Here is an 18,903-nt window from a genome sequence, read left to right as displayed (position 1 = left end):
AGGAAATTTCCAAAACCTCACCCAGTGCCGTAAATGCCAGGGATGGGGTCACGGAACTAAAAATTGCTACATGCCAGCTAAATGCATGAATTGTGGTGATTCCTCTCACGCAAAGGACGACTGTCCTGTGAAGGAAGATCCTAAGAAATTTAAATGTTCAAATTGTGGTGAAAACCACAAATCCAATTTTTGGGAATGTAAGACTCGCAAAGCGATCCTACAATCTCGTTCTAACCGTCAGGTAGGAAACGCTCCACGTTTCCGACCAGGTACAAATTCCTCTGCTGTTAACAACGGTCAGCGAGGAACAAATTCTACATTCGTACCCGTAGGTACAAATATCTCCCCTGCTTCAAATGTTTCATCTGTACCTACTCCCCTCGCTGCTAACAATGTTCAGCGAGTTAATGGAGCTACCTATGCTGCTATTGCAGCGGGTAGAAATCAAAATACTAACCAACGTTCTAATGGAAATTTGACAATTTTGACTTAGGAAGCATTACTGCCCCCAAAATGGAATTTTTACAGAATTCATTAATTGACATGATTTCTGATATGCTTAAATCTAACTCCATGTTTGATGCTATTCAAACTGGAGTAAAATTTGCAAATAATATTGTCATGACTTTAAAATTCAGTAATGGATTTTAAAGCATTAAATATTGTAAATTGGAATGCTCGATCTCTTAAAGATAATGAAGACGAGCTATTTAACTTTTTAAGAGTTCATAACGTGCATATTGCCGTTATAACTGAAACGTTCCTTAAACCTGCCCATAAGGTTAAGAAGGACGCAAATTACTTGATTTATAGAAATGATCGTCTTGATGGACCCTGTGGTGGCGTTGCCATCATTATTCATAGACGAATCAAACATAAAATTCTTTCTTCATTTGAAACCAAAGTTTTTGAAACTTTGGGGGTTTCTGTTGAAACAAAATTTGGACAACTTACGTTTATAGCTGCCTATTTGCCATTCCAATGCGTAGGCCAGCAAAAGAATTTTCTCAAGGGTGACCTCCAGAAACTTACCCGTCATAGGTCTAAATTCTTCATTATTGGTGATTTTAATGCAAAACACCGCTCATGGAATAATGCTCAAAGCAATTCCAATGGTAATATTCTGTTTGATGATTGTTCTGCAGGTTATTACACTATTCAATATCCAAACAGCCCAACATGCTTTTCTTCTGCAAGAAATCCCTCCACTATTGATTTGGTCTTAACTGATTCATGTCAACTTTGTAGCCAATTGGTTACCCATGCTGACTTCGGTTCTGATCACCTTCCAGTAACTTTTGAAATATCCCAAGAAATAATTTGTAATCCCAACAGCTCTACTTTCAATTACCATAGAGCTGATTGGGAGCAGTATCGAACATTTATGGAATATAACTTCGATCCAAACATTCCTTTGCAAACCAAAGATGAAATTAATTATGCTCTTGAATCTCTGACTACTTCTATAGTTGAAGCAAGAGCTGCCTCAGTACCAAAATGCGAGGTTAAATTCGATTCAATTATAATAGACGATGATCTTCAGCTCTTGATCCGTCTTAAAAATGTCCGTAGGAGACAATATCAAAGAACACGCGATCCTGCCATGAAAGTTATCTGGCGGGATTTGCAAAAACAAATTAAAAAGCGATTCTCTGCCCTGAGGAACAAAACTTTTGAAAATAATATTTCTAAATTAGACCCGAGTTCCAAACCCTTTTGGAAACTCACAAAAATTTTGAAAAAACCTCAAAAGCCTATTCCAGCGCTTAAAGAAGGTGGTAAAATTTTGATCACAAATTTGGAAAAAGCTCAGAAACTTGCTAAGCAATTCGAGAGTTCCCATAATTTCAGTTTGGGTCTTACTAGTCCTATTGAGAATCAGGTTGCTCGAGATTTTCTGAATATTTTCTCTCGGGAAAATATTTTTGATGATTCCTGGGGGACTGATTTGGACGAAATAAGGTCTATAACTAAAAATTTTCAAAATATGAAAGCTCCAGGTGATGATGGAATTTTCTATATCCTCATCAAAAAACTCCCAGAGAGTACCTTGTCTTTCTTGGTAAAATTATTTAACAGATGTTTCCATTTGGCATACTTTCCTGATAAATGGAAAAATGCAAAAGTTGTTCCAATTTTGAAGCCGGATAAAAATCCAGCTGAAGCTTCTAGCTACCGTCCAATAAGTTTGCTTTCTTCAATAAGTAAACTTTTTGAAAAGATAATTTTGAATAGAATGATGCTTCACATCAATACGAACTCAATTTTTGCAGATGAGCAGTTTGGATTTCGCCATGGGCATTCAACTACTCATCAACTCTTAAGAGTTACCAATTTAATTCGTTCAAACAAATCGGAAGGCCACTCAACTGGAGTTGCTCTTCTAGACATAGAAAAAGCATTCGACAGTGTTTGGCATGAAGGTTTGATTGCTAAATTGAAAAAGTTTAATTTTCCACTTTATATTATGAAATTAGTTCAAAATTATTTAACTGACAGAACTCTTCAAGTAAATTATCAAAATTCCAAATCTAATCGACTACCTGTTAGGGCAGGAGTTCCTCAGGGTAGCATTCTTGGGCCTATATTGTATAACATTTTCACTTCGGACCTCCCTGATTTGCCTCAGGGTTGCCACAAATCTTTGTTCGCTGATGACACAGGCATTTCCGCTAAAGGAAGAAGTCTTCGTGTTATTTGCAGCAGACTTCAGAAAAGTTTAGATATTTTCTCTTCTTATTTACAAAAATGGAAGATTTCTCCCAACGCTTCCAAAACTCAACTTATAATATTTCCACATAAGCCTAGAGCTTCGTTTTTGAAACCTAGTAGTAGTCACATAGTCACTATGAACGGAGTTCCAATTTCCTGGTCAAACCAAGTGAAATATCTTGGATTAATACTTGACCAAAAATTAACTTTTAAAGATCACATTGAGGGCATTCAAGCCAAATGTAACAAATATATTAAATGTTTGTATCCTCTTATAAACAGGAAATCCAAACTTTGCCTGACGAATAAACTTTTAATATTTAAACAAGTTTTTAGACCGGCCATGCTTTACGCTGTACCAATATGGTCTAGTTGCTGCACTACCAGGAAAAAAGCACTTCAAAGGATTCAGAACAAAATTCTGAAAATGATTTTGAAGTTGCCTCCCTGGTACAGTACAACCGAAGTACATAGAATTTCGAATGTTGAGACTTTAGCACAAATGTCCAACAAAATAATTAATAATTTCAGGCAAAAATCGTTGCAATCCTCAATTGCAACGATTAATTCCCTTTATACTTAGTTAAGATTTAGTTTTAGTTTTTAGTTTTAAGATATCAATTGTTATACTGACATGCAGGTTAAAAAACCTGTTTAAAATACTGAATTGCCAAGACATGAAAAATGTAAAAACACTTAGATATATATCATAACAATTAAGGCTGGTACGTTACTGCAGTAACTGGAGCACCTAGGTTAAAATGAAATGTAATTTATTTTGAATTTGGAACAAATAAAGAGTTAAAAAAAAAATAAAAAAAAAAAAAAAAAAAAAAAGGGGGGACTCCTCTCTCCGGAGAGTGCAGTCTTCAAGCGTCTGTTCACCATTGAGGGGCGGCTCAAAACGGCGTCTATTCTCCATGTTAGGAGCGGCTGATCAACTTCCTGGCACAGGCGTGCTAAGTAGTGCTGTGCACGATGGTCCCCCAGCGAGACAACGGGAGTTGGTGCAGGCCCTACAAGCCAGCCGTAAAAAAAAAACAAAAGTACAGGAAGCAAGGAATGTAAATACGCACCGGAACAATCTGCTTAGACCCAAGCAATGGAAACGGACTAATGATTGGAAACTCGGAACATAGAACTGCAAGTCTCTCAATTTCTTGGGAAGTACCCGCATTCTTTCCGATTTATTGAGGGTCAGCAAGTTCAACATCGTAGTGCTGCAGGAGGTTTGCTGGAAAGGATCGTCGGTACATACGTATAGGGATGGTTATACCATCTACCAGAGCTGGGTACAGCTTTCATCGTGATGGGCGAAATGCAGAAGCACGTGATTGGGTGGTGGCCAATCGATAGCAGAATGTGCAAGTTGAGGATCAAAGGCCGTTTCTTTAATGTCAGCATAATCAACGTGCACATCCCTCACTAAGCAAGCGACGATGACGATAAAGAAGCTTTTTACGCGCAGCTGGAACGGGAATACGACAGCTGCCCAAGCCATGACGTCAAAATCGTCATCGGTGATCTTAACGCTTAGGTCGAATAGAGGAGGAATTCAGACCGGTTATAGGAAAGTTCAGTGCTCACCAGCTAACGAACGCCAACGGCCTTAGACTCATCGATTTCGCCACCTCTAAGAACATGGCCATACGTAGTACCTACTTCCAGCATAGCCTCCCATATCGGTACACCTGGAGATCACCGCAGCAGACAGAATCGCAAATCGACCACGTTTTGATCGACGGAAGGCACTTCTCGGACATTATCGACGTCAGGACCTATCGCGGCGCAAATATCTATTCGGACCACTACCTTCTAATGGTCAAGGTGCGCCAAAAACTTTCCGTTGCCAACAACATTCGGTACCGACGCCCGCCGCGGTACAATCTGGAGCGACTGAAGCTGCCCGAAGTCGCAAGTGAGTACGTGCAATGCCTCGACGTAGCGTTACAGGTTGAGGGAGAGCTCACCGAAGCCCCTCTTGAAGACTGCTGGAACAACGTGAAAGCAGTCATTAACAGCGCTGCTGAAGGCGCCGTTGGGTTCGTGGAGCGGAATCGACAGAACGATTGGTTCGGCGGTCTGGACGAGAAGAAAGCAGCGCGGCAGCAAGGAACCCGTCATAATGTGGAGCGATATAAACAGAAGCGAAGACAGCAAACCCATCTTTTCCGAGATAAGAAGCACCGCCTGGAAGAGCTGGAGTGCGAAGAAATGGAGCAGCTGTATCGTTCTCAAGAAACACGCAAGTTCTACAAGAAACTCAACGCATCCCGCCAAGGCTTTGTGCCGCGAGCCGAAATGTGTCGGGATAAGGAAGGGGGTATCTTAACGGACGAACGTGAGGTGATTGAAAGGTGAAAGCAGCACTACGATGAACATCTGAACGGCGCAAAGGCGGAGGACCAAGGCGGCAGGAGGAATGGCTTCGACGGTACATCGGATGAGGGGAACATGCCAGCTCCCACGATAGGTGAAGTTAAGGATGCTATCCGACAGCTTAAGAACAACAAAGCAGCTGGGAAAGATGGTATCGGAGCGGAACTTATCAAAATGGGCCCGGATAAGTTGGCCACTTGCCTGCACTGACTGATAGTCAGGATCTGGGATACAGAACAGCTAACGGAGGAGTGGAAAGAGGGAGTAATATTCCCAGTATATAAAAAGGCAACAAACTAGAATGTGAGAACTATCGAGCGATCACTATTCTTAACGCGGCCTACAAAGTGCTTTCCCAGATCATCTTTCGCCGTATATCGCCGCTAGCAAGCAGATTTGTGGGAAGTTATCAAGCCGGTTTTGTATACGAGCGATCGACAACGGACCAAATCTTTACGTTGCGGCAGAACCTCTAAAAGTGTCGTGAATATCAAGTCCCTACGCACCACCTATTCATCGATTTCAAGGCCGCCTATGTTACTATTGACCGTGAAGAGCTATGGAAGATTATGGACGAGAACAGTTTTCCCGGGAACCTGACCAGACTGATCAGGCTACGAAGGATGGTGTACAGTGCTGCGTGAAGATATCGGGTGAGTTATCGGACTCGTTTGAAACTCGCAAAGGACTTCGACAAGGCGATAGTCTTTCCTGCCTCCTGTTCAACATTGCGCTAGAAGGTGTTATGAAACGTGCGGGCTTTAACATGCGAGGCACGATCTTCAATAAGCCCAGCCAGTTCATCTGCTTCGCTGACGACGTGTACATTGTCGGAAGAACGTTTCAGGCCGTGGCGGAGCAGTACACCAAGCTGAAACGTGAAGCAGAGAAGGTTGGATTAAAGGTGAATACGTCGAAGACAAAGTATCTGTTAGGTGGAGGAACCGAGCGGGATAGGGCTCGCATAGGCAGAAGCGTGACAATCGACGGGGATGAGTTCGAGGTGGTGGATGAATTTGTGTACCTCGGATCATTGGTGACGTCGGATAACAACTACAGCAGAGAAATTCGTCGGTGTATTATTGCCGGAAGTCGTGCTTACTACGGACTCAACAAGACCCTGAGGTCGGGTAAACTTCACCTGGGTACTAAATGTACCATGTACAAGACGCTAATAACACCGGTAGTTCTCTACGGGCACGAGAAATGGACGATGCTCGAGGAGGACCTGCAAGCACTGGGTGTTTTCAAACGACGAGTGCTTAGGACCATCTTTGGCGGGGTATGTGAGAACGGTGTATGGAGGCGAAGGATGAACCACGAGCTGGCGCAACTCTATGGTGAACCCTGTATCCAGAAAGTTGCGAAAGCTGGACGGGTACGATGGGTGGGACACGTTTTAAGAATGCCGGACAAAAATCCCGCAAAATGGTGTTTGCCTCGAATCCGGCCGATACAAGACGAAGAGGATCACAGCGTGCAAGGTGATTAGACCAAGTGGAGCAGGATCTTGGAAGTGTGGGACGGTCAAGAAATTGGAGACAAGCAGCCACGGTCCGAGTGAATTGGTGCAAAATTGTTATGCAGGTGCAATCCTGAGGGATGTCGAACCAGGATAAGTAAGCTAGTAAAGTAGGGTCTCTAGGGATGAAAACGTAAAAAAGTAAGTTTTCCCACACACTTAGAAATAACTAATTTTACACGTAACGGAATCCATCTTTGAAATAAAGGATGAAACGTAAACGTAAACGTAAAACGTAAACGTAAACGTAAACATGTCATGTAAAATTAAGTGCCCCGAGACCTAAAAGTTCGTTACTCGACGACGATCTTTGATTGAGTTGAATGTTGCGTCTGTTATGACTCAATTTTATGTTAAAATCGACGCTCATATATGTCAGTCTCAGGGCACCTAAATTTACATGATTTTATAACCATTCGTCTCCAAATTTTGCACAGTTTTTTGGAACTCCAAATGAAACCAAAAAAAAGTTTGTTCTCGTTGGATGAGGTAAAGTTTGCGTTTTTCCATATAACGGTGACCCACCCTAATATATATACCACGCACGCCAGTGTAAATATCAAAGTCAACACGACTAATGAGATCGACCCAAATTTGAGTTCAGTTTATTCATAAATCAAAAAAAGTGCAGAAACTGAGCGCTGATTAAATTTCCCTACATTATTAAAGAGTTTTCAAGAAAAATTTCCCGAATATGAAGTAAGTCAAGATTTAACTCACTCAGTCTATTGGTACTACTTCTAAACTGAGTAAAATGTTCGTCAATTTTGTCTCCAAATCGATTTCCAAGCAGATTACTATATGAATCCGAAGAATCGAAGAGGAATTTTCCAAGTCGATGTCCAAGCAAAATTACCTCAAGTAGGGTCAAAACAAGGATCGAAGAGGAATAAGAGTCATGAAAGGTAAAAAAATTGCAGTTAATAGTGAGCACTGAAAAGTGCTGGTTAAATTTGTTCTAGCTCTAGGTAGCAGTAACACTTCCTTGAGCAAAAAGCAAACAGATCCGCATAGCAAGACAACACGATGTGGACTAACCAATTCCGGTTTATTCCTACACAACACAGCAATATCCAGAACAACATGTGAAAAGGGCATACAAGCTTTTTGTAAACAAACCTTCTTATGCTTTTTTCTCGCCACCCATATGACACCAACGCAAACCTTTAACATTACCGGGTAGGGGACACTTTCCCCTTCCCGATGATATTGCTGGTTTGCGTGGGCGACCCTCGGTTGGTGAGAAAAGGGCCTACAAAGGTTTGTTTACAAAAAGCTTGTATGCCCTTTTCACATGTTGTTCTGGATATGATAATTGTTCCTATGTAAATTACAATAGTATTTCAAGCCTTATAACTGTTGTTTTGGCCAGAAAGAGATAAATTATACGCATCATTCTTTCCATCACTAGGTATTACATTATTGACCTATTGTAACTGATAAACGATTGCAAAATTTAAAAATAAAATAGGATCTCAACAATTATCTTAAACAATGCACGTAATTGATATTAAACAAGCAAGCCAGTCATCGCAATCGATCTAGTAACCCCTCGGTTCTGTATTATTACAGAATATGCTACACGATAAACAAATGCTATTCGTAAGCCGTTGATCGTTGTCAAGTACGTACGCTGACATCGGGTCCAGTTCTGGTATTCAGGCCAGCTGAACACTCCAAACGTGACCATACTCTGGAAATCCACCGTCATCGTCACATATGTGTGTGTATGTGTGGGTGTGGGTGGAAGTGTTTGCCCACAGTAATACACTTCCCTTTTGAATGGAGTGTTAAACAAAACATACAACACGTGGTTGAAATCACATAATACACCGATGGATGGATGCATAAAAGTACGTTGATCCAATGAATACATTTTCCAGCTTCCTCCCCGCATAGAAGGTTTGACCATTCCAGATGAACCAAATAGGGAATATATGGAACGAGGGATGTTAACGCAATTTCTATGACATTATAGCACCTATAGGATAGAACTTTATGCCGGCGCTAGGTACAGGGAGTTTTTTTTTTTTTTGTTCTAGAATTGCAAAATAGGTAGATATGTGCAATAAAAGGGGTTGCATGGGTCACTAAAATATTGTACAACAGCGATTAACGGGATGTTGGAAGGGTATTATGATGGATAGTCCGTGTTTTTTTTTTTCATTTGAAGCTTTGTGTCCTTATGAAAATGAATCATGGCTGAAATGAAAATTGGAATAATGACAAGAATAACTGAAAATGCAATTTAAGGAGAACTATTTTTTCATCAATTCTAAACAAAAATCGATAATCATAAAATCTGAAATACTGGTACCGTGGGAAACACATTAAACAGAGATTAGGAATAGCAGCTTGGTGCACAACTTTCGGGCCGGCAAAAAACTTTTGATTTATTCACTAATGAAAGTGCACACGGAGCTTGTTATAATTGCAGCCTCGCCGGAAAACAGGGCCCCCGGATGGTGGCTAATAAATAAAAGAATGTTAGAATGGCACATCCTGAGCGAGGCTATGACTACGACAACAACGACGACGGACGACGGCTGAGGTAGTTGCACTGATGATGCACTTTCTGCCCGGAGCAGCCTGGAATCGTCATCAGCAAAATACGTGCAATCTGATACCGTGAGAGATTTGCTGGCGTCGAAAAGCGTCTAAATTTATTTGGAGCGTTAATTAAAATTAAATACAATTAAGTATGCAAAAGTTGTGCCTACGTTGGTTGCATGGAATGTTTCACAGAATTCGAAACCGTGGCTGCCAGAAAAGCACTGCTGATGCATACTATTGTTTGCTAAACAATCAGGGTCAGAGACTTCTGCGTGAGGAGAATTGTATCTGCATGAATGTATCCGATAATGGAGAAGAAATTTTACGATAAAAATGGTGAGGGTCTGCATCACTTGTTTTTGATAGCATGATGGTTTACTTTTTCTAAAAGACGAGTATTTTTGTATCGTAATCGTAACGATCAATTTTAATTAAAAAATAATGGCTTATGCGTTACTCTTGCCTCTTGTAACCTTTGCAGTTAAACTGACTGAAAATTTAAAAAAGGTATAGGCATTAAAAAGCATGCATTTAAGACTCTAATGATTGATTTATTGATGTTCTCAAGTATTAGTAGATTATAATACATAAATTTCAATTTTATTTAACAGACGTTCAATAGTATTCAATATCAAGATTCAAACAAACGGGCTGGACTGATTTTTGTAGCCTTGTTGAAAGTGGTATTTTCCATAAACCTAAGTGTCAATGAATCAGAATTATTTAAAAAATTATTATGCAATGTTTTCAATATTCTGAAATCAATGGTTTTCTGATAAATTGATTCTGATTTTGATTTTGAAAGAAATTGTCTACATTTAGGCGCATCTATGTATTTTAAGAAATCTTTTTCTGTAATTTCTCCTGGAAATATACCAACTTTGCTTAAAGATTTAAGCATCTGATTCAGAATCAGAGAACCCTAATTTGATAAAAGCAGTTACTAGAAATTTACTCGAAAGACATTGGTCAACCCCTCAAACCAATTTCACTCCATACCGATATTTTCCACATGTCAAATGTCCTAAAACTAAACAAAACTCTCAATATGATACGTGATATCATGCAGAACGATAGCGGCCTCATAGTGACTGATTTTATTACTATTACTTTGTTAATTTCATTTAATGTAGAAATTTAGTTCAATATTAATATTATTAAGTGATCAATTTGCCCTGGATTTCGGTACTTTACAAGAAACCATGAAAAACGAGATAATTGAAGCCGTCTAAGGAAAATGATAAGATCTTCCTTTATTATAACGTGGAATGTGTCAGAATCCAGTATGTTTATGTATTCAATAAACAAACGGAAAACGAAACCTGTTGATATTTGTTTGTATTGTTTTTGAATTACAGCTAATTCCAACAGGTGGTGCGCCCTTTCATTCAACATAAACAAACAACTAACAATGCAGACTTCCACGGCAACCATATCCATGATAACAGACTCACATGTTTCAGGTTCAGTCCATCGAAATTCATTACCATTGCTATCGATCTAACAGTCAAAGGAAAATTTCTTCACATTTGCCAAAAAGCCTTCAACGAGTGCAGTCGCTGTGCAAAAATCTTGCCAAATTTCTTAAATTCCACTGATATAGGTATTTAAAGTTAGTCGAATTAATACCAACGCAATGAAACTGGTAAAAATATATTTACGGTATTATCCACCAGGTGAGAGAATTATAAAAGCTAAATAGTCGAGCTGATAACAGTTTTCCTCCAATGGCAGGTATTGCTCTTAATTATCGAAAACGAAATGTCGATGAGACGAAAATGATCGATCTATTCGATCTGACACCCAGGTAAGTTGTGTGGTATATTCCAACGTTTAAAAATTGATTTATTTAAAACCAAATTAAATCCATAAAATAGCTGTGATCTATCGGCTCTAACGAAGAAGATCGCCTTGACTGAGCCAATGATAACGCAAGAAATATTCCCACAAGTAACGGAAATCCTGGAAAAGCTACAGAAAAAACTAAAGGAACCTGTCAAAACCAAATTCTATCTCTTCAAAACGCTTCAAACGCACATTCTTCCACTGACAAACGTGGCCTTCGATAAATCCGGGAAAAAGTGAGTATCGATATCGATTACACAGTTCCGCAGCAAATACCAACGGCCGATATTACCGCAATTTATGATTTCATTTTATTGTTCGGCTACATCAATTCGCCAAGTGTTAACATTTCATAAGCATTGGCATTGAAATATGGAATTAGCAATGAGTACAAATCGTAAGCTTGAAGTAAGGGCATCCGATTGTTGGCTAGTGAGCTTGAAATTGTTATCGTGTCAAAATCGTCGTCAATTGAAGTTTGGTGTTTAGATAGCGTGACGCGTAAAGTTGTTGGTCTAGATCCAAACACGCGATTGTAGTATACTACGCTAGGCACTTTTATACATACATCACCCACAAAACGGAAATTAGGTGCACCCCTTTCACATGAGGCTAGTTTCGAAACGTTCTACGTTATTGTCTTCGTATTTTTCGCTTAAATCACGTTCAAAAACTAATGATCAAGCTCATTTAAGCCCAAAACATGTATGGAAATACCTGGATCGCTCTTTTAGGGCTTTTTCGTTACTTTTAATTATAATATGTTAATGTTGAATCTTCAGATTACCCATCGCAAAATAGATAAGTGTAATGTTATTAACATCCCTATCAAAACGCAACATTTCCGCACCGTATAGCCACACTTTGTGTGCACCTTCAGTAAAAACACTATTTTAATTTTTTTTTATAGGTAGATTAATAGCACTAAACTATCTATTTTAAAATGAGTTAACTGAAAATTGAATTGGATTTAACGTAAGAATTCTCTATTAAAACTACAAGGGACAGCCCTATGGGGTTGTACGCAATGGTGACGTAGGACTACGTGGTCTTACATAATAAATCTTATTTGTTAGCTGCAGCAGGAGCTTGTGTTTTGAATAGGAATAAGAATTTGAACAGGGTTCTCTCTGTTTATACTCATTAGTATGACACGCTTGATATAGATGGCCCACAGCAACTCACGAAGAGCTTCTGATTCCGATCAATAGCGGTGCGTGTGGGCTGCTGCTTACAGGCAGCCTATCGTTGTGTACTGGAGAACACCACCACTCACCACGTTTGGTGAGACCGGATGGAATTCAACTTTGAAATCTGTGTTAGGGAAATTTTCAAAACGCTAAAAAAAATTTCAGTTTTGTCTCCAACCCATCCGATTTGAATGAATCATTGCTCACATGTTCACTGCTACCAATGGTTGAATTTTTCATCTAAATATTTTTTTCAAGAGTAGCTTTTGAAAATGGCGTATTCTGAATAGGATTATAATTTTTCAAAAAATCATAACATGAAAATGGATGATCTGATATGAATGACACTTAAGAAAAAGTTGTAGGTAATTAAATTATCTTTAAGACGAAAGTACCCTGATGGAAAAAAAACTCAGTAAATTCATAGTAAAAACATAAAACGTTGCCAGTGGTGGCGGGGGGGAAACCCCTCACCATCCCTCTCCAAAGGGGGAGTTTGGTAAAGAGAGATGAAAAAAACCGATTTGTACCTTCCTTAAAAGTTGTCCTAGCTCGCTGTCTACTCTCTATATGCAATTTTCACACTGCCGTACTCTAAACGGAACTATGAATTCTATACTTTCATCTCCTCCTCATCTATCGTATAAAAATTATCACTTCAGTCTGTTATTCGAAATTAGCATCTTCAACTATAAAACGTTGGTTTTCTCAAAACACCTCTTATTCGATTTTTATAAATTTGTTTGTTTAAAGAAAGTAATGCCCTTAAATTTGGAATAGAGTATAAGCTGATAACCTGCATCAAAAAATTCTATATTTTTTACTATTGATTGCATATACACACAAATAAAAAAATATTACATTGAATGTTAGTTGCATTTCCCATTATCCTCCATACCGAACACCACAGCGAATGATATATGTTGCAGACGATGCAATGATTTTTAACTTTTTTATTTCGTTGTCTGTCTACGCTTTCGAGTATACAAGCAAGCATTTGTCATGCTTTTTATTTATAACATTGTAGGACGACGCACACACTTCCCACGATTCACTCCAATTACCGTTTAGCAGAAAAAAGCATACGAAATCGAGTTATCGTTCTATGAGCGCTTCTTATTTGCTATTAGCCTATCAATGTTCTGAAGCAGGAGAGAACAGTGGGGAAAGCACAATTCTGATAATTGCAACCTTCGTGGTTCGAGTCCAGCCGGCAAACTTTTTTTCTATTTTTTTCGACGTAACTCATTGCACTCATATTTGTAAGTCTCCATTTTCTAGTATTGAACCGCAGCTCGGTATATCTCATCCTCCGTTCATGCGGTCTCCACTAACATTCTGCGATGATGAATCCTTCATTATTGTAAGCAAATCTTACATCCCGGTTGGTTGTAGGGTTAAATACTTGAAGTTCATTTAAAAATGAGCCCCGTTATATGCACAAAGTGTCGTTCAAATAAGATGCCGCTAGTTAGCAAAATATTGTTTTGCGTCATTGGTCCTGACCACATAGAAAGTTCCCACCTTTGGCATAGTTGCTCATTTGAGTGACTATAAACCTATAAACCTATGTTTTACACAAACCTATCTGCCCATAAAAGCATAACTGTCCCATCTCTGCTTGATTTCCTATTCAAATTGAATAGTAATCATATGGGTTTACCGACTGAGCTATAGAAGATATAGAAGATACAAGTATAAAGCAAGACCATTCTGGAGGCGGTAAAAACCCAGTTCAGTCTAAAAAAAATCGGTTTGAAAAATTTCTCGACTTCTCTGAGCAGTACTGAGTACGATTTCATAAGGCTCGACTTATGAACGACACATATGAATTTCATGAAAGATTTTCGTCTAACATAAGGTAGCTCTTCTACGTCATTAGCTATTCATATTTCCCAAGTGTTAACAGACGAGTGGTCCAATAACAGGATCCGTAATCTCAACGTCCATGGTTCGGTTCTTGTCTGGTCAGTTTTATTATTTTTTATCAGCATAATTTTTAAAAGGCAAATCTTGTTTCTAAAATTCTTAAGATGTTCTTATGGAATTCTTACGTTCTTTTGCCTCAGTTTATATGACAAAAGGTACAAGTCGAATGGCAAAACGTTGAATGACAAAAGGTCGAACGGATAAAAGATCGAACGGATAAAAGATCGAATGGACAAAAGGTCGAATGATGAGAAGGGGGACAAAAGGTTGAATGGACAAAAGGTCGAATGATGAGAAGGGAGAAAGAAGGTCGAATGGACCTAAGGTCAAATAATGAGAAAGGGGACAAAAGGTAGAACGATTCAAAGAAGGACAACATTGAAAGGTCGAATAGACAAAACGTCGAATGATAAAAGATCGAATGACAGAAGGTCTAAGGACAAAAGGTCGCATGATTCAAAGAGTGGCAAAAGCTCGAATGGAGAATGGGGACAAAAGGTCGAATGGAGAAAAGGCCGAATGATGAGAAGGGTGACAATGGGTTGAATGAAAAAATCGCCGGATGATTCAAGGAGGGAAAAAGGTCGAATTGTGATACATATTTTATTGTGAAGCCCACTTGGCTAGATGGCAAATAGTGGAAAGAATACTTTACAGACTTGGGAGACCGTTACGTTGAATATTATATAACTAATAATCACAATCGATATTTTTTAATTACATGCAGAACGAGCAGTGATGAAATGAAGGAAAAATACTGATAATGCAATTCATTGTCAATGAAACTACGCATGGAGCTAGCAATAAAAATCTATACAATATGCAAAAAACTTGTAAACCGATTGAATAAAATTCAATAAAGTGTTTCTGTTCCGAAGGATTTAACCAGAGATTATAAGAAAGAACGAGGTGAGATATTATGAAGGAAATATAATAATAATGGGATCTTAATACCCAGTGTCATAAACCATAAAAACATTATTGGTCGAAAGAGCTGTGCTTGTTTGTAAGAAATATAATGTTCTTCCATTTTCTTTAGATATCTGTTTCCCAGTGGAGGCGAACCAGCCTCAGGCTGAAAGCCTCCTAAATAAAGATAAATCAATCAATCAATCTGTTTCCCTCATTGTGCCATTCGACTTTTTGTCACTCTTTGGACCATTCGACCATTTGTCCATTTGATCTTTTGTCCATTTGGCCTTTTATCCTCCTTCTCATTATCAAACCTCAACAAAAGGTCGAATGATGAGAAGGGGGGGCATTCGACCTTTATCATTCGACCTTTTGTCATTCGACTTTCACCTTTTGTCATACAATTATTTTTTCATCTATCGCCTACACCGAACGAAAATGACACGTAAAAACCATTGATTTCCATATAAAATTGCGCTATTATAAATTTATGTAAAACGTATCTTTTTTCATGTGGCTACTGTTCTCTGAAATGTGTGTATTAAATGATGGTCATATGAAAATCATTGACACATAACTTTCATCTGATTTTTAAAGCGATATCTTCATTGGAAATCCAATGAAATGTAAAGGATTTCCGCCAATGGCGATTACGTAAAGTTTTGCTAGAGGGGTTGACTATATCTATGATGTAGGAAAGATTTTGTTTTGTTGGTTAGCTGCACGCACGCTGAGTAGATAGCAAGAAAATTGATGACGATTCTGAAGATTTCCTACAAAAATATGCGAGAAATGAAAAAATATTTTTCGTAGATTTATTTGCTAGTGTGAAATTTTTCGAGCATCTAGAATTGAGATTTAGATGTGACACCCCCCACGGTTTTGCTTCAGTGTAATTATTTGAGCTTTTGTCCATTCAATTTTATGACCATTCGATTTTTTGCCCCTCATTAGATCATTTCGAGAATCATTTGACCATTTGTCACCATTAGACAATTAGTCACTTCAGTGGACCCTTCGACATTTTATACCTTCGACCTTTTGTACCTTCGACCTATTGTCACTCTACGTTTTGTCATTGTACACGCTATTTCGAAACTACCCAAATTTGAGTAGAATCCACCCAGATCGGTCAAAACTGAACCTACCCAAAAATGGGTAAACTGTGTTGGGAGTGACAAGATGACAAATGAACAACATTTATCGACTTCATGTCGATGTTGTTCATTAGTCAACTTGTCACTCCCAACACAGTTTACCCATTTTTGGGTAGGTTCAGTTTTGACCGATCTGGGTGGATTCTACCCAAATTTGGGTAGTTTTGAAATAGTGTGTACATTTTGTCTGAGAAGATTTGATCTTATAATGATCTTTTGTACTTTTAATTTACAAGAAGAGGTTGTAATATACGTGTTTGGCACATAAAATCTATTAATTTTGCTTTTAGAGAGTCACAATCAGCAATTTAATGATCGGTGAATATTCACTCTTCATGAAGACTCTCAGATAGTAAAATTTACAGGTTCTTGATTCCAAACTAGACCTACGGGTTTACATTTCATGCAAACACATAGTAATCTCGAGTAAAGGATTATACTAGATTGATAACAAGTACTGATACCTGGTTATCAAGATTTGATAACCGAACATGTTATCATTGTGGTTGAATAAACAGCCAACATAACAAATATTATAACAAAAGAATACTCCTTGGATATGACAAAAATAACTGTTTTGTTAACATTGAAAACATCTTGATAACAAATCCTGTAATCCATGCGAATTTTTTCAACAAATTTCAAATTAAATGAAATATGAGTGGCAATGTTTTTATTTCTTACCATGTGGATAATATTGGAAGTTTTCAACTAATCTTGCATCATTTCATTTTCTTTCATGATAACAACTGATAACAAAATTAGTCAAGGTTGATAACTAAATTAGTTATATGATAACAACTGAAAACAAATTGATATCTGGAATAACAAAACTTGTTCTCAGGATGATATCAGGTTGTTATTTTACTTTGCTCAGGATGTCATTGGATTAACTTCGTCATACGGATGAAGGTAAAAATGGAATGGAAAAATGAATTCACTGGGAGTGTTTCTTTTGTTTTTGATTTCATACTTTGTGCTCTTAAAAGTGAACCCTACGCGATTGCTTTTATTGACAATATTAATACTATCAATACATTCTATATTGACACCATTACATCGATATTGACAATATTTCTGTACTCACACCATCAATATTATTGTCAATAATTCGCCTTCCCATCAATATATTGATACGTGTGGCGTTCGATAAAGATTTTGTGTTGTACCTTTTGAACATATCGTATAATTGACTCGTTAACGCCAAAATTATAGATACATTTGATGTTTTCCGCTCGATAGGCCAAAAATTGGCGATCAAGCCAAAGTAAATTTTTAACCTACTTTTTTTCTAGATGCATTACTGGATCATATGACCGAACCTGCCGGATATGGAATGTGGACAGCGGAGATGAAGAAAACGTTCTCAAAGGGCATGAGAATGTAGTATTTTCTGTAGCATATAATTATCCCAAATGGTAGTTTTTGGAAAAGGTAACCGGAGTTTATTAGAAAACTAACGTTATTATTTTGCCCTAGCGATCGCATTCTCACTGGATCATTCGATAAAACGGCCAAAATTTGGAATCCCACCTCGGGTAACTGTTTGAACACCTTATGGGGACACACGGCTGAAATCGTGGCTGCCGAGTTCAACCCTAATCAAGGAGAACAGGTCGTAACATGTAGCATGGATAAAACGGCTCGTGTATTCCATTCGGAAACAGGTCAAGAAATACAGCTGCTGAGTGACCACCGGGCGGAAGTTATTTCGGCGCGATTCAATAAGGATGGAAATCTACTACTAACGGCGTCTTTCGATGAAACTGCCATTATCTGGGATTTGAGAATGAAAGAGTGGGTTGTCCTAAGGCAAATACTAATATTTCCTACATGTATTAAAATATTATAATTGATTCCAGACATGTCATAGTCGTCAAAGGTCATGAAGCAGAGTTGAGTAATGCCATTTGGAATTTCCAATGCACTAATATAGCCACCAGTTCGCTGGATAAAACAGCCAGACTTTGGGACGTTCGTAATCTAGAATGTTGCCAAGCAGTGGCAAGCCATAAGGATGAAGTTCTGGATGTAGCGTTCAACTGTACCGGATCTCGACTAGCAACGGGAAGCGCTGATTGCACTGCAAAAATATGGGATGTCACCGGTAATTTTGAGTTGGTTACCATAATGGCAGGTCATACCGATGAAGTATCTAAGGTAGCGTTCAGCCCTCCGGGAGGATTGCTTCTCACAGCATCTGCTGATAAGACAGCCCGGATCTGGAACTCTGTAACGGGTATATGCACTCAAACATTGGCAGGACACGACGGAGAGGTATTTTCTTGTTCGTTCAATTACTGTGGAGATGCCATCATTACCGCATCGAAGGACAACACTTGTAAGATATGGAGATGATACGACTGGTTCTCGGGGCAAGCCTTTAAAGTATGTAACTGTATGAACGTTATCTCTAACTTCAAGCATCTGAAACTATAACGCCAAGAGGATGGCAGAATGAATGTCATTCATCAAAGGACATTAGTTTGCATATAAATGTATATAGCTCATTTTTATCATCAATCGTTCCCAGTAGCTCTATCATCATTGCCATATCAATAGCCAAATACACCACCGTATAGAAACTGACAGGGTTAATAATTTAATATAGTCTCTGTAACAAACAAAAATTCTCAGATAATTCATCATTATATTTTATTCATGAATCGTTGTAGATAATTTTTGACCAGGTTATACTTACTAA

At 38.4% G+C, this 18,903-nt stretch overlaps 1 protein-coding gene across 1 annotated transcript; it reads left to right on the top strand.

The window, feature by feature from the left end:
• Nucleotides 1-10,724: 10,724 nt before the first annotated feature.
• Nucleotides 10,725-18,679, top strand: LOC135697813 (dynein assembly factor with WD repeat domains 1-like). The gene is made up of 6 exons (XM_065217625.1): nucleotides 10,725-10,842; nucleotides 10,901-10,973; nucleotides 11,044-11,247; nucleotides 17,495-17,617; nucleotides 17,679-17,996; nucleotides 18,062-18,679. Exons 1-6 carry the CDS (start codon nucleotides 10,803-10,805, stop codon nucleotides 18,555-18,557), a joined length of 1,254 nt encoding a protein of 417 aa, XP_065073697.1. The 5' UTR covers nucleotides 10,725-10,802; the 3' UTR covers nucleotides 18,558-18,679.
• Nucleotides 18,680-18,903: the final 224 nt, after the last annotated feature.

This window comes from Ochlerotatus camptorhynchus, unplaced genomic scaffold, assembly GCF_037179485.1.
Source record: "Ochlerotatus camptorhynchus isolate MF236.1 unplaced genomic scaffold, CSIRO-AGI_Acam_v1.1 ptg000078l, whole genome shotgun sequence".
Lineage (NCBI taxonomy): Eukaryota > Metazoa > Arthropoda > Insecta > Diptera > Culicidae > Ochlerotatus > Ochlerotatus camptorhynchus.
Note: the sequence above shows the minus strand (reverse complement) of the source record. Positions and strands in the feature narration are given on the sequence as shown.